The following is a 16,369-nucleotide window of genomic DNA, read 5'->3' as shown; positions in this document are numbered from 1 at the left end:
CAACAATTACCCATTGTTTCTTTTTTATTTTTCTTGAAAAATAACACAAATAACATAAAGTGAAAAAGGCTTCTGAAAATAATTACAATGCTACAGGACTCCTATTTTGATAATCGAAAAGAGGAAACAACATTTACACAAAAGTATGTTTTTATATACTTATATTCATTTTTAAGGGATATGGCCAGGAGAGCAGTCTGGAAGGAGACCTTTGATACAGAACCACTAACGTTACACTTTTAAGTGAACAAACAAATGCGCGACCCCAGCCCCCAAACAAGATCGTACATCTCTACAATGAATTGGACAAGGTCATGAATTTCAGTGAAAAGTAGATACATGTTTCATCAATGAAAAGAAAAAAAAGTGTATCAAAGAGGGGTGGGGAGCAGTATCATCTAGAATATTAACATTTTTACTCTAAATGTTGTCTCTAGTCTGTACAAAAACAAAGCAAGAGGAGTTTGGAAATAATAGCACCTGAAGTCTAACGGTTGTTTGAAAATGCACCATTTATCTGACACCTATCCCTTAGTTTACCCCAAACACTAAATGCAACTTGCCCTTTGTTGGGGTGAGGTGTTGTTGCCATGTCGATTGCCTTCTCACACTGTCTTTCTACCCTGTTATACAACCACATCCATTCAATATCCATGTATACTGTTGCATGTTAAGCTGAATATTCAACTGGTTAACATAGGCCATTCCACTCACTTTATAAGTCATGATGTAAAGACCTGTCACCTTTAGTCGCCCTTAAAAAAAAAAACAACAAAATCTCAACGCATAGTTGTGCATAAAGCAGACATCAAACTTCTAAACGTTTGCTCTCTTGAATCGGACCAAAAAAATAAACATCTATTTAGAGCACCCGCATGTAGCTGATATCAAATGAGTTAAAATGATAAATCACATGATAAATAAGACTTTATGGAGATCAGCCGAACATAACGATGCAGTTATACCCCAAAGATGAAACTTAAGTCTTTCTCAAGGAAAGAGTTTGTGACTGGATCGAGATACGCGTCTGTGTCGAAAGAAGAGTTGAGCACTTCATTATCCAAAGGATTTGCAGTCTAATACCGATAATTAATTGCCCATGTTCTCCCACTCCTGGCAACAAAAGTTCTTTTGCTTTTCCCCACACCACATTACTTCCCAAAAGAACAACTGAAAAAATGAAAGTAGAGTCTCCTTTTGAGGTAAGCGGGGAAAAAAAATATGTTGAAAAGAAACATTGTTCCAGCTATGACAACCGGTTTCACCAGTTTAGACCCCCTCCTCTAACGTGGTACAGGTGTATGTGAACATCCCCTCCTGTCTGTGTCCTTTGTGTCACACAGATCCACATCAGGATCCACTCGTTTGCCTTTAAACCTCAAATCGCCTCTGCAGTCAGAGGAGGCAGGCGCTTAGGATATCCTCTGGATCAGCTTTTCATCTGATAGGCAGTAGAGCGTGTTGACTGACAGCTCAGAGATGAAGGCCTCACAAGCCTTGCGCGAGACACCTTTACAGCCTCGCAGGTCGAGCAGCGAGATGCAAGAGAGGCGGCGGAGATACTTGAGACACGTGTCTGTCAGTTTACTGCAACCTGGGAAAGAAACAAGTGCACAGGCACATCAATATTACTATCTACTATATTATTATCTAGTGAAAATGAAACTACTGCACTGCGTGCGTGTGTGCGTGTTCATTCTTCCCAAAAATTAGTTTTGTGTCTTGGATATCGGCTATCCCCATTAAAGTCTCACCTCCCAGGTTGAGTTCAGTGAGCGTGTTTCGGGTGGACGAGCCCACTGCAGTCAGCAGGTTGATGGAGTGGTCGGTGAGGCTGTTGCAGTGCGAGAGGTCCAGTTTTGTTAAATAGGGCATGTGGCGAATCACCAGGCGCAGAGTGGAGTCGCTAATGTCCAAGCCTGCTAGTCGCAAACACTGCATGGTCCGTAACTGACTGCGATTGTCACAACCTGGAACAGAGGTGTTGTTTCGGAAGAAGAGAAGAAAAAAAGCTGTGTTTTTGTAAAAGCGTTTGATGAGGATAAGGGCAAAACTAAAGTAAAATGAGAAGAAAGTCAAGGGGTGTAAAGTTTTTCATTTTTCTTTATGTATTCAAGTACACAAGGAACTAGGGATGCACCGAATATTCGGCCACCGAAGATTTTTCGCCGAAAATGGCCCAAAAGGGCATTTTCGGTTTTCGGCCGAAATACTTTTATCACCGAAACAATACGGCTGAAATGTTGTGATGACGCAAACAGAAACCGCGACATGCACGTGTGTCAGTACCCGATCCGTTCCACCTGCAAGGCGTCTCCAAAGCAAAGAGGCTGAGACGGACCACGGAGTGAAAACAATGAAAAGTACGCTCTTAGAGTCTATCAGCACACGTTTCACTGAGATCTATTCGGATCCTCTGCACTTCATCGCGACTGTACTTGATCCGCGTTATAAAGACCATTACTTGGATGCGGAAATAAAGCAGGGCGCACGAGAAATGATCCAGGCTGCGATGAATGTGGAGAAGGAGCAGCACACGGAGCAGCGCCCAGCGCAGGAGGAGATCAGAGCGCAGAAAAAAAGACTCGTCTCTCTGCACCAGATGAGGGGCATGCACCCTCATTGTCGGATATGTTCAGTGAAATCCTGCAAGAAAGTGCCTCAAATAATAATAACAATAATAAGTAAGATTTTCTGTTCTTAGGCTACTATATACTGTATGTGACTATCAGATTGTAGCCACATTTCTGCTAGATATTTTTTTAATTAAACTTTAATATTAATTTATACAACTGCAATGCCTTGATTTTAGTAAAGTTAGTACACAGTCATAACCATAAATGCAATGGTACTAATAATTGGCATAATTTCTTTCGGTGTTTCAGTTTTCGGTCTTGGTTTCGTCTTTTTCGGTTTGGGCCAAGAATTTTCATTTCGGTGCATCCCTACAAGGAACTATGACAATTAATAAAATAAATAAGTAGGGAAACATAAGATGCAAGAATTACTCTTTCCTCACCTGGAGGGGTGACTAGATCCCTGATCTGAGAGTCTTTGACCCCATCTGCGTACCGCAGGTCCAGAGAACGGAGGAGAGGGCAACCAGAGGAGCAGAGAGCTGAAATAGATGACCAGGAGCAACCTGCCACCATCAGATCCTTCAGCCCTGCAAAAGCAAGAGAAGATTTAAATACAGTGCATTTAATGTAGGTAGAGCATACAGCTGATTGATGGAAACATGACTAATTCCGAATTCATTTGCAAACCCTGGCATTTTTACAAAATAATGATATGAACATTAATTCATCTCTTTTTATTTATGAGATTTTTTTGTTTCATAGTGTCATTTATTTTTATGTATAACACTGACAAAATTGTAATTCAATGCAGTGCGTGCGTGTGGGTGTGTGTGTGTACGTGTGTACATACCAGGCAGGCGGCCAACAAGCCAGTTGAGCTGTTTTTTAGAGATGTTGGTCCAAGAGAGATCGAGCGTGACCGGCTGTCTCTTTATGATGCCTGTTAGGGCCTGAGGAGTAACGGTTCGTTTGATGCTCAGGTCAATCCGGGACCAAAGCCGCTTGTCTAAACACCTATGAACAAGCACACACTGATGAAGAACACATCCATTCATAGTTTTCCATTTGCAGAGTGACATGACACACTACTTTACACGAATAAATGCTATCTCACTATTGCGCTCGCAATAGTAAAAACAAGACTAGGTGGAAACCTATTATATGGCAGGATCATGTATGGTCAACGTAATCGATTGTGGCCAAATTGTTACAGGGATAGTCAGCGGTGGGGTCTTTAATGTAAATATTATATTAAGTGTTCATCTGTAGTGGTCCCAGTAATATTTGTTGTGTACTAAAAGTAGCAAATCAAATGACATGGTAAAGAGACATTTGAGACAAATAATTGAGGACTGCTTTAATGTGATGAATTCAACAATGTAATCATGCTATTTTCAAATATTTATCCTTCTGGAAGTTTTGCCTCAAATGTTGGTGTTAAGGGACTGCAGCATTTATTCATGAACAAACTGAAACCTACACTATACATTTACTACCACCTGACAACTTTATCGTTTAATCTTCTCTGCTGTCTTCTGTGCATCGATGTTAATATCTCCGCCAGAAACTGAAAGGGAAACTTAAGGCTTTGGCATTGTTTCCTTGCACTCCTTTCAGAACATAACTTCATCACTCAGATAGTTTTAAAATTCATAATGCTGGACCTCGACCTGCGGGTCAGGTCAAGCCAAAAATTAGGGATGGGGTTTGATAGAATTTTATAAAATTAAAATCCACATGAATTCCTTTTCCCTATCAACTTCTGCAAAGAAAAAACTATGATGTCCAATCACTGTGATGGCAGAAAAACTACAGCTTTTAATGACAGCCTGCTTAAAGTTCACAACCCCAACCTACAACCTGAGAGTGAGGAGATAAAAGGTTTGATAAAAGACTTGTTAGCATCAAAGCTTAAGGAATATATGTTTTTTGCCGACAAGGAACCGGACACAAAATGGAACCGGCTATTAAAACCCATCCTAATGAAAACATATCCGCTAAGATGTCTTACCATTTGTACCAGTTCTTGCAGACAGCCATGCAGACGCAGAGATCTGCTCGACTTAAGTAACAGAAGACAGATACCCACACCTCCCTCTCACAGCCCGGCCCGCTCCCACTATTCTCTCTGTCTGCCTCGCTCCCTCCTTCCTGCAGGGCGGACAGAGGGATGCGGAGATGGGGAAGCTCTGAGGTTGAAGAAGAAGAAGCGGCACCATTGCTCAGTTTAGCTGGCCTGCTAAGCCTCGTTTTTTTAGAGTCCTCCAGCCTCTCTGGATGGGAGGTGTGAGTGTGTCCACTACGAGTGTGTGGAGGTGTGTGTCTATTGGAGTGCTGATCAGGGGGGCCGCGATTTCTAATGGGGGGTCTGACGAGGGCTCTGGTCTGGTTGTGTATTGTGGAAGTGGCAGTTTGAGGGGCGATTGCTTCTAATTTGGGAACAATGGCTGATGGGTCCCGCTTGGTTCTGGTTGGCCTTTGGAGTGTCACTTTAAGATGTGAGCCATCTTTGCCCCCCGTTTCACTGTCCTGCTCCATCTCCTCCTCGTCCTCCTCCGGACCGTTTTGGTTGGCCACCTCGCAAGCTTCCTCTTCTCTCTCTTTAGCTGCCCGTCCTCCTCGCCTCGACTGTGGCTGGTTCTCTTTATCCAATCCCCTCCCACTGTTCTGCCCCCTCTCCTCTTCCTGGTCGTCATCGCTGCTGCTGCAGCTGCTGCTGCTGCTGCTGCTGCTGCTGTTGTTGGTGTTGGTGCTGCTACTGTCCTCACTCTCCTCCTCCAAGTCTTCATGGCTTCTACCACCTCGGATTCCTCTTCCTGCTCCTCCTCCCCGCAGCCTCACCCCTCTCCCCCTCCCTCTGCGGGGCTCTCCCTTGGGCTCCAGTACCAGACCGAGGGAAGACTGCTGCTGCTGGAAAGACCCAGTCCCTCCTGGAGAGCTGTGGTAAGCGGAGCCACTTGTCCAGGTGGATCCCCGGCCTCTGCCCGGAGATAGTCTGCTGGTAGAAGAGCGCAGCCGGGACAGCCCCCTGGAGCCCAACAGCCTGGGAGAACGCTCTACAGACGACTGTTTCTGTTGTGAGGGAAAGAACAAAAAGAATGGCAAATGAGAACAAAATACTGCATGCTTCAAACACTAAATTCAGTGCTACAATATGTTCTGAGCAGTATTGCGTATTTTTACCAATACCCTTAAAACACCTGAAAAGGTTTTTCAAAAATCATGAAAAAAGTTGTACATCTGACTGCCGCATCGCAGCTACAATGATGTTCAATTACACAGTGCTAACTGTAGGTTCCATAAAAAACATCATTATGGTTGAAATGCATCTTTGACAAAGCAAGTTGGCTGGATAAAACTACCTCCTGGAAAAATACTACATACACATTGTATTATTCAAATGAAATACGTAACATCACAGAAATAAGAGCACTGCTTACCGTTAAGATTTTGCTGCGCTCTAGTTTTATCTGCAATAAACAAAAAAAGAGGTTGGGGAATGAGATAGATGTCAAACAAAGAGAAAAAAAAAAAAACACGTGAACAAGTTTGTATCTACTATTTTAAGTCTGAGGTTATCTGCAGCATCTGCCAAACCAGATGACTTGGTGATGACAGATGGTTTCAGGATGACTTAATTTTTTAAAGATCTTTAGATTTTTTAAGATCTTCAGTGACTAAAATAGATCAAAATGAATGTAATTCAGATAAAATAGGGCTCTAAGTATACATTTTCTACTCTTGGGCCAGCTGAATGTTTATGCATTAAAATCTTTAAAGCTTCTAAAACTTGATGCTTAATTGGAGTATCGCTAATTAAAGACCTCTAAATACGTATTTGGAAATGCAGATATTCTAAACTGTCTAAATGCTTTAAATCAACACATTTTCCCCCATGGTGCAAGACAAATGTATTTTGTCACTACTTGCTTTTGATCAATAAAATATTGGGGGGGGAAAAAAAACATCTAAATCCACTTTACCCTCTTCTTAAGTTTGAGCTCCAGTGCATTTGCTCTTTTGCGGTTTTGTTGATGCTGCAGTAGCAGTTTCTGAGAAGGTGGTGGTGCTGAGGCTCGTGCTGAGGATCTGCTACGTCTCCCTTGTCTCATCACGTCACCCACACCAATGCCTTCCCGGTAGGCAAGTTTGGACGGTGGCAAGGAGGTTGAGCCCTCCGACTCTTCACTTTCCTCATCGCTGGAAGACTGGTGTGGTAAGGACGACAAGATATAGGTGGTGGGGTTGAAGAATTTTTAAGTGTGACTATCAACCACATGAAAACTGGTGGAAATTATCGGAACAGGAAACTTTGGAAAAAAGGGTTCGAGAGGTTGTATGAACTAAGAACACGAGGGAGGAGAGAGAGAGAGAGAGAGAGAGAGAGAGAATGTGTTTCATACCTCTGATGCAGAGTCTTTGCCTTGGTAACATTTGGGACATTCCCAGCAGCTGGGCAAATCTTTATTGACCTTCCCCTCACCAGGTTCCTGAACAGCAAACCGTTAAAAGTTATAAACTACCACATCTGACCTAATCATGCAGCTTTGTAGGCAGCAAAACAAATCATGCAATAATTGAGTAATGCATTCAGTTTATAGCCTTCACTGTGTCTGAAACAGATTACCTTAATGCATTGACGATGGACAATCTGTGAGCAGACAGAGCACTCCATGAGTGAGTGAGTGCTCGGATTTGATTCATCCGATTCCCCTTCTCCACATATAGCACATCGCGCTGTGTTTGGCAAGGCAGGCTGGAGAAAGAAATAAACTTTACACTTTTTATTTTACAGATGCTGATACACATTATTGGGAATTACAATTCTGAAAACCAATACATTATACATCTACAAGCCACTGGTAAGTATTACAGATTTCTATGCCATAGTTTTGAAATTCTGTGTTTTGTCCAAGCAGAGGGCGAAGCAAAACAAGACATTTGCTTCACTGGTTATCTTGATTATTCTCTGACAATCTCCATTTTAGAATGAAGAGTTCTGGAGTCATAAAAGAACATAAACATTACATTTACCATCAGTAAGTAAACCCAATTTTGAGTTACCGGCCGACTCACCGTTAGACACTGTCTCATGATACAGCCCTTTTTCATGCGTCCAGGTCCACCAAACTTCCTCATGTCGTGGCAGTACTGGCAGGTGCCGCACTCCTTCCTGCAGCAGCCGGCACAGCGTTTGCACCTCACCCGTCTGCGCCTCAGGGCAGAGATGGAGGAGCGTTTGGTGGGCCTCTGACCCAGAGGCTTGTGTAGGGTGGGGCCCAAGCGAGGACGGTTAAAGACGGCTAGGGGAAGGGGAGTGGGGGGCTGGTACCATGACGGCTGTTTAAGGGACATCAGCAGGACGGCAAAGAAAAGGTTAAAGAGTAAAAGGTTAGAATTGTATACTTGTTTGATGAGCGTGAATGAAGGGCTTAATAATTTATAACAATTTATAATAATAATAATAATAATAATAATAATAATAATAATATGTGAAAAATAATATTTTTTAAAGTGATCAAGTGCAGAACAACATTTTATCTTACTTACACCAAAGGTGTATTTCAATATCAATTACACAGTAAGTAAATAAATCTCTACTCACTCTTTTAGGCCACTTGACAATGGGCTCTCCAGTGTAGGACAGCTTGGGGTTATCATTGGCATGCTGCTTCAGAAGAGTCTGGACAAGTGGAGAAGAGAAAAGGAGTAGTAAGACAAAAAAATATATATATATTATATCCAGACTTCTACCCAGGCACCGCAACATAAAAGCAGGAGCAGCCAGTGTTTAGTATATTATGAGATGAAATGCACAAGGAACTTAGGCGACACCCACCCTCATGTCTTCGAGCAGGACTGTAGGGTTCATGATGCCTGCAGGGACACACTTTTTTTGTTCCGGCAGCTCCTCGAGCTTCCCTAAGAGGTTCCACAGTCCCTCCAGCTCAAAGGGAGTCAGCATGTGCTGAGGTGGGCTAACTTGAGCTGCCTCTTCTTCTTCTTTGACTTCTTCTACTTCCTTGACTTTAATCTCCTTGTTTTCCATGTCACTGTCAACTCCATTGGAGGTGCCATTCTTGGTGTGGTCATTGGCTTCAAGGTCAGCCTGGGTCAGTCCTGAAACGAAGCAGACATGATGGCTGAAGTTCATGTCAGTGATGGATTAATTTATATACGTCTATGTGAAAAAGAGAAAACAATGGAGGACCGCAATGTTTCTTGTGTCCTCACCTATGCCTAGGGAGTATTTTTGGAACTCTGGAGTGAGGTGGGAGACGTTGGTCTGACAGTAGAGGTATCGCTCCAGGACGTACCAGCACATCTCATAGTAGAACGGATAGCGGAACTTTGCTGGCACCTAGAGGAGAAGGACAGAAACAGATTAGGAAAAATATTGCTTAATTATTTTTTGCATATTCAAGTTTCTTCAAATACCACTGAGAGAAAATAAAAAGTATACTATGTTGCTTTACGTTAAGTGGTTTATATATAAACATATATTTCTTGCTGCTTCAAACTGCTCTTAAGCAGCTCTGAAGCATTTGTCACAAATTTGTTGTGGTTTGCACTTCTGCATTGTAGGAGTTGGAGGAGATATGATGTGGCTGCAGCGGCTAGAGTCCAGATACAGCTGCCTGCATCCCCTAGCCCAGCGGATCATCTATAGCTGCACAGTGACAGTGTTTGAAAAGTGTGTTGTAGCACAACTCTGGAACTTTTAGTATTGTTGAGAAAAAATATAATAAATAATTATATACTTTTTAATCGGTGCATCTCTAGCTTTATGTGTGTTAAAATTTCTTAAAATTGAAGTCATGTTGTTGAGGAATGATTCTGTCATCAGTGTTTTTCCATTATGAGTAATTCCATAGAATAAGATCATGCCTTACATAATCCCAAAATTTGAAGCAATCATCAATGTGCAGGGATGCAAACTCACCAGGGGTGAAAAGGGTGACCAAGATCCCAGGGGAAGATTTTTTCTTTTTTTTTTTTTTTTTTTAAATATCATCTTTAAAATGTGGATTATAGGGAGGATATAAGGAAAAACTAATCCTAATTAATGTAATCTAACTGTATACAAAAGTAATGTAAGGGGAAATCAGTTCAGGGCACTTAAAAATCAGTCACATGAGCCCTTATTACTGCAGTTGATATCTTTACCACAAAGAATGCATTAAGCATGTCCTAGTGAATCAACCTTCTTAAAGATATCGGACAATGGAAATGTCAGATATGTAAACAAGTGACGTAATTAAGCTACTGTAACAAGCGTTCTGTTTAACTACATCATAAGTAACGTAGGTCCATTTCAGTTAAATCTCTCATGAACTAGTCTCATGTTCCAAAACAAATCCAAAAGAAGAATTGTTTAATTATGTCATGGTTATGACAGGATTAGATTCTCTCTTCTTTTATCTTAGCATAAAGAAGATGGAACCATCAGGGGCTAACAATAACATTCAGTTAGTGACCACTTTGGTTAAACAAGTAGTCCTAGAGCTGTAAGGTCAGTTATACAAGTGGAATTTGGAATAACAAGTTTGCTAGCTAATTTATGGACCCTAACCATGGAAATAACAATAACACCTAACGTTACATCCAAATTGTGATGGCTAGCGTTCCCTAAATCAAAACAGCTCAATCTTAAGGTTATTAACGCTACTGTAAGAGATTCTTACCTAAAGGCATGCAGGCATTTAAAACACCAGTCTTCATTCTCAGATACGTTGCAAGCCAGGAGCCTCCCCCCACCAAATTTCAAATTTCAAAAACTCATTGAGTCTACACAAATCACACAAGCAAACTACTTTGGATTCAGAACGGCGATTTTCACCAAAAGGTGACAAGTTTGCGTTCCTGTAATCATCGAAGTGTGTCAAGAACACAGTTGTAGTGAATGTGAGGTGCTGCTCACCCGTGTGCGATCCTCAATGCTATAGATGTTGAGCTGCATAGGGATGTTAAAGCTGTGGAGGAAATTTCCCCCAAACACCAATGTGTCTTCTGGGGTGTACACGGCATGGATCCACCCTACAACATTCAAGACACAGGATGCTGGAGGTATGTAGTGGCGAAGAGAGAGAGAGAGTGTGTGTGTGTTTATAGGTCTGTATGTGTCGCTGCCATAATACTTTAACATACCTGATGGGATTATGAAGGTGTTGCCTTGTTTGAGCTCTATCCTCTGACAGTCATGACACTTATCCCCTAAGAAGATGTCTCCCTGTTTTCCTGATAAAACCCAGTTCTCATACATCTCCAGGTTCTGCGGTGTGGGTGGAATTAGCCAGAACACCTGCAGCGGTCACAAGTAAATGGTCATGTTGATTGTCTGAGGTCAATAAATACATATAGACATGTCCATGGCACGAACGTGCATTTACTTGATTTTAACAAACAAGCAAAATGGAGTGTTAGTCCATTTTGCTCTGACAGCATGAGAGAAAAAAATGTCCGTCTCTCATTACGGCTAAAACGTTTCCACTGGCTCACTATAGGCAGCCGAACCTTAAAATCTATGATACTCGTGTGCCACTGACCTTTCCTCCTCGCAGGATGTGGTACCAGACTGAAGTGCCTCCAAAGTCAATGTGGAAATCTGTGAAGCAGCCCTGCACACTCATGAGACAGTACCTGAGAGATGTGGGGGAAGGACGGAAAACACAATGTGCATTTTAGATCAAAACAAGATAAAACGGTTCAAATTTGAATTAGAGTATTACTGATGTAGGAGATGTGATCAGTGCTGTATCTTAACTATATAACAGCAAATGTTATACGTTTTTTTAGGTATCTGGTTCACTCACTTCTGTACTTTGGGATAATGCATGTCTATAATAGCATTGGTGGAGTCTCTCTGTCTCTCCTTGAGATGGCGGGGCCACATGTTGTCCACCCAGTCAATGAGGTCCACCTGGACAATTAGGAGAATAAATGGGATAAAACATACATTCAAATTGTCTGCACCAAACCCAAGACTCTAATAACTGACAGTCTGACACCTCTGTATTACGCAGACAAAATGTCTACTAATACCACCCTGGGACCAATCCAAAGCTTTATAGCCTTCAAAGCAGCAGACAAATTATGAGATTAACTACTACTCTGTGTCATCTATAGCAGCTTTCCAAATTCATTGTCTATGAAGCAGTTGCACACTTTATTCTTGATGACATCACAGGAGATTTGGGAGAGTGTTTACTAATATTGTTGGACTGTCTTAAACCACCTACACATGATCAGAAGTAAAACTGCGAGCGAGGGCGCGAAGCATAGTGCAGGCATTTCAAAGGCAAAGCACAGCACAGGTATATGTCATTATTGCTTCTGGCAGTTGCGCCTCGAAAGGTCAGCGGCAACGGGATCAAAGCTGAAATAATTTGAAATTTGAACACAGCGGTTGCCAAATAGGAATAACTTGTATGAATTAAAAAAATATAAGTAGTTTCCCTTTAGAAAATATAAGTAGTTCCCTTTAACTGCCTAAAGTGTGGTTTTCTGGTAATTCACCTTTTTGTGGCTTCAGTAAGAGTTCTAAAATTTCTTTATGACTGTGCACATCTGGGTTGTTGTAAAAACCTGAGGTGTAAAATTGTATGCATTCTCACCGATGCCGGTCGTTTGACCAGATTCTCTAGCCTGGTGTGGCTAAACTCCAGGCTGATGACATTGTAAAGTTTTTCTCTTTCTGACGGCGGCGTCTCATAGTAGCGTCGCCACTGAGCCATCGACATCTCGATACCCTTCTGGGTGTTCACGTCCATCACGTCTACAATGCGTCGACTACCTGTGAAATAATTGAAATGGGTTCAACAACTGAGACTGCGGTAATTAAATCCAAATTGTCCTAAAATATATTTAATACTCATAGGCATTGTGTGCAACTATACCCTGACCGATACTGGATTTTGGAGGCCGATATTGATATTAGGGGGTTTATGTTTTTAACTTGAACAAACAATCAATGTTGATACAGATCCCTTCTTTTTTTAGTTGTGAGAGATACAAATGCTATTTTACAGTTGAAAGACCGAGTTTAGCATTTCCCTCCAGCAGTTTCTTGTTACTTATCGGCGGGCATTTTCACAGATACTGATACTAACTGGGATAAGATAATATTGTCCTATAAGTAAGTAAATAAGTAAAGCCATTTACTATGACAAGGCATAAAACAGGAACTTACCAACAAAAAACTTGACATCACTCACACTGAAATCTGAGTCTGGCATTCTGCAAGAGAGGCAATTCCTTCCAGGTCAAACAGGTTTATTGGCATTTGCTTTGAAAGAATATTTCTCCATAGAAGAAACTAAAGATTAGTGTGTTTAGAAGAAAACAGTAAAAGAATACAACTGACTGTATGCCAAGGCCATCAGCTGTATCAAAGACAATTGGGTCCCTGAGTCCTTCCCTCTGGATGTACTCAAATGTGAAATCTAGAAAGGAGGCGCACACACACTGACAAAATCAAACACTTATCGAAATACACACTTGCATTGGGTAGATAACCCAAAAGTCACGACAAAAAACTTAAATTAACCAATATGAACTGGCAGAGACACTTTAATCCAATTAACACTGTGTTAAAAAGTTGCACTAATAAGCACAGCATGTAAAACAAAAAATTAGCCTTAATTACCTTTACATGGCATCAGATATGTTCATTGAAATTATATTCCAAAAATATCGTGGGTTAGTTGAAACCTCTCACCTTTACCCTCCATGTGTTTGATCAAGTCAGAGTTAAACCTGACGCACTGCAACTTCATGTCCAGGTCGAACATCCGTTTCCCTTCGATTTCATCATCTGAAATTCCATCGTCCTGGTAGCGGCGCCGCGTCCCTGTACGCTGAAGACAAAAAAAGGCTTTTGTTAACTTCTAAGTCAGACATGAAAAATATGATTAGTAGTTGGAAAAAAAAAAAAAAAAAAAAAAAAGAGGACTGGCAGTGAGAAATATGGGATGTCTTACTACACTAAAGTTATTTCAGTGCCATGACAAAGCTGGGTCATAGTAGCATACAAACATCACATATGTAAAAAGTTACATAATAAAAGATACTTAGGCCATGAAAGCAACAACTAGTATCACATCAATTTTCTAACTAACAAAGATGCAAAACTCCAGGAAATCTTTGCAACATTGCTTAATGTATTTTTGTAAAAAATATAAGGGGACACCCAAGGGAGCTTTCCCTAATATCTCAATGGTTAAAAGGAACTTAAATTAGTAATAAAACTAATGCTTTCACCAATCACAATGTATCAATCCAAGCGGAATAGTCAGCCAGATATCAAATCAGTTCATGTGAAAACCAAACAATACAGCATTTAAATAGCAGGGGTTAATCTTCCACGCTCTGCCCCCGCCCCCCCTCCCTTTCTTCCCTTCTGCCATTCACCCTATGCAGCACTGCTTGGCTAGACAGACAGATAAAGCACAACACCCCCGCTCTCAGAATTCACCCACCCCAATACCACAAATGTGGTAATATCTAAACTCTGCTACTCCTCACTCTCATAACTGAGCACTGCACAGTAGCTATTAATTTAAACTAAAAACAAATTTGATATAATGAAAGCAACCCATGCTGTTGTTTTCAAATGAAGTAATAAAAATGATGAAAGGAATCAATGAATTACAATTAAGAAACAATTTATTGGGTGCTTTTATTTAGCTGGTGTGTTCAACAAAGTGTCCTAGACATGCTTTCCGAGACTAAAAGCAATGACAGAATAAGCCTTTTTACATACATATTTAGAAATTTTATGTTTCGGTCTCCCCTACCACTAGTAAATAATATGTATCTGAGTAGACACTGGGAAGTTGAAACCACTTTACAACCAGGGGATACGATCGTAAGGAGGTGGAGCGAGGTCACTGCACGTTCTAGGCATCTCTGATTCTAACGATCTGCTCATTGTCAAGCAGCTGAATTAGAATCAGGTGTGTTGGAGTAGGGAGATGCCTAAAACATGCAGGCATGCAGTAGCTCTCCAGGAACATGGCTGGACACTAGACAGTAAACTTGACCTTCTCTTGAACTCAGTCGTTAGACAGGTTCATTACCGTTATTAGGGCAGCACACAACAACAGAAAGGACCATGACACAATGGGCCAAAAGAAAGTGGGCCATTCCAATCAAATACAATGATTTTCATTCACTAGACTGTTTCGTGTGTATTAAAAACATCACACACAAACACACACAACTCGAATAAAAAAAAAAAAAGCACAAAACGTTGTAAACATTAAAACAACTGTTTCGGGAAGCTAACAGTTACTCACCAGGCGTTTGCTGTATCGTGTATGAGGGTCCTCCATAATTTCTAGAAGAAACACAAAGTATCGGTAGTAGCATTAAATTACACCGATTAAATAGTCAATCGGTGCTAAAGTGTTTCATTGTTTTTTTACACTGACAGAAACACACACCTCTCTCTCTCTCGCTCTCTCTCTCTCTGAGCAGAGCCTAGCTAGATATCCCTGCTAACTTTAGCCAGTGAGCTAACGTTAAGGTTAGCAACACAAAACATCTACGTTGAACTTGCATCACTGTATGAGTGCCGACATGAGAAACTACCTTTTATCGGGAATATCCTGAACCAATGTGTCAATTTACCGACGTTATTTTACTGGTGTTATCGGCTAACGTAAACTAACTCAGTTGACAATCCCTTTCTTAACAGTCGTCGGCTAACGTTGACGCTAGCTAGCTGAGCTTCTTTATCATTACCTCTGCGTTTTAACTCCTTTTAGACGAAGTGGTGAAAGTAATGTTTCCCAGCTAGCGCGTCTGATGTCTCTCAGTAAAGTTTCTCCCCATGTTATGTTATAACAGCAGTGTATATGGTTATGTTTATTATTGTGCGATAAAGTTAGAACGATTCGACGCTTCGAGCCGCCATTTTCAGCTGGTCAGAATACACACACACATACACACAACACCACCCCCCCCCCCCTCCAAAAAAAAAAGCTCATGACCCACCCCCTTATTTACATCACTGCCCCAAACATTAGCATAGACACAATCTCATTGGACACAACATGTGCTATTTATATGCTACATTCACTTGATGTCGGAATAATAACAGAATACAGACAGAATAATGTGTTTCCGACTGGAAAATGTACTTAAATTACGTGAAGTCGGAACAACATGTAAAGTCGGCAACATTTTTGCTACACGTCTTGCCCATACTGGAAACAGCTATTGACGTGTTATTTAAACACTATGAGAACTGAAATACATCACATCTTCTTCGTCCATGTTTACGACTTAAACTCATGAACACAGCGAAGTCGGAAGAACGACTTCCAAAACCGGGAAAGGGGACCATCCGAGGAGCACGTGAATGCAGCATTATTATACAAGTGCACTCGGTTTGTCTTCCTATGTGTGACGGTTGTGGGTGGGTTTCTTCAGCATCAATTCTAACTCCAGTAATGGAAGAAATATTCCCATATTCACATGACATACTCCACTACAAGGTCTTGCGTTCTGTTCAGAAGTATTTGCAACAACATGTACTGACGTATCAAAATTACTCATTATGCAATAGCTTTTCTGACTTAATTTATTATTACTTTTATTTTATTAATTCTTCTTACCTGTAGCCTATCTTGAGTGCTTTTGTGCTGATGTAATGCTACATTTCCCTCCAAGAGATCAATATACGAAATTGAATCTCTCACTACTTCCCAAGCCCGATTATCCTCCAACCACGAAGCAGTAAAACGAGCGCACCATTGTGTAGACCCCGCCCCCACGGGGTGCTGATG

At 41.2% G+C, this 16,369-nt stretch overlaps 1 protein-coding gene across 3 annotated transcripts; it reads right to left on the bottom strand.

Moving 5' to 3' along the window:
- Positions 1–6: 6 nt before the first annotated feature.
- Positions 7–16,345, bottom strand: kdm2ab (lysine (K)-specific demethylase 2Ab). Of its 3 annotated transcripts, none has more exons than XM_039814464.1 (23): positions 16,199–16,345; positions 14,876–14,916; positions 13,297–13,435; positions 12,943–13,021; positions 12,769–12,815; positions 12,194–12,372; positions 11,393–11,499; positions 11,126–11,219; positions 10,728–10,881; positions 10,501–10,616; positions 8,814–8,940; positions 8,419–8,699; positions 8,185–8,262; positions 7,656–7,919; positions 7,207–7,335; positions 6,983–7,069; positions 6,563–6,787; positions 6,020–6,049; positions 4,591–5,651; positions 3,430–3,593; positions 3,020–3,166; positions 1,755–1,970; positions 7–1,594 (listed from the first exon to the last, which is right to left on the bottom strand). In XM_039814464.1, the coding sequence occupies exons 2-23, from the start codon at positions 14,909–14,911 to the stop codon at positions 1,413–1,415; spliced, it is 3,942 nt and encodes a 1,313-aa protein (XP_039670398.1). In that variant the 5' UTR covers positions 14,912–14,916; positions 16,199–16,345; the 3' UTR covers positions 7–1,412. The 3 variants fall into 3 exon arrangements, with proteins under 3 accessions (XP_039670398.1, XP_039670399.1, XP_039670400.1); XM_039814465.1 differs by lacking the exon at positions 16,199–16,345 and adding an exon at positions 15,324–15,537; XM_039814466.1 differs by lacking the exon at positions 16,199–16,345 and adding an exon at positions 15,023–15,312.
- Between the last annotated feature and the right edge of the window lie 24 nt (positions 16,346–16,369).

This window comes from Perca fluviatilis, chromosome 10, assembly GCF_010015445.1.
Source record: "Perca fluviatilis chromosome 10, GENO_Pfluv_1.0, whole genome shotgun sequence".
In the NCBI taxonomy this organism is placed as follows: domain Eukaryota; kingdom Metazoa; phylum Chordata; class Actinopteri; order Perciformes; family Percidae; genus Perca; species Perca fluviatilis.
The sequence above is the reverse complement of the archived record's forward strand: the minus strand, read 5'-3'. Positions and strand labels throughout refer to the sequence as shown.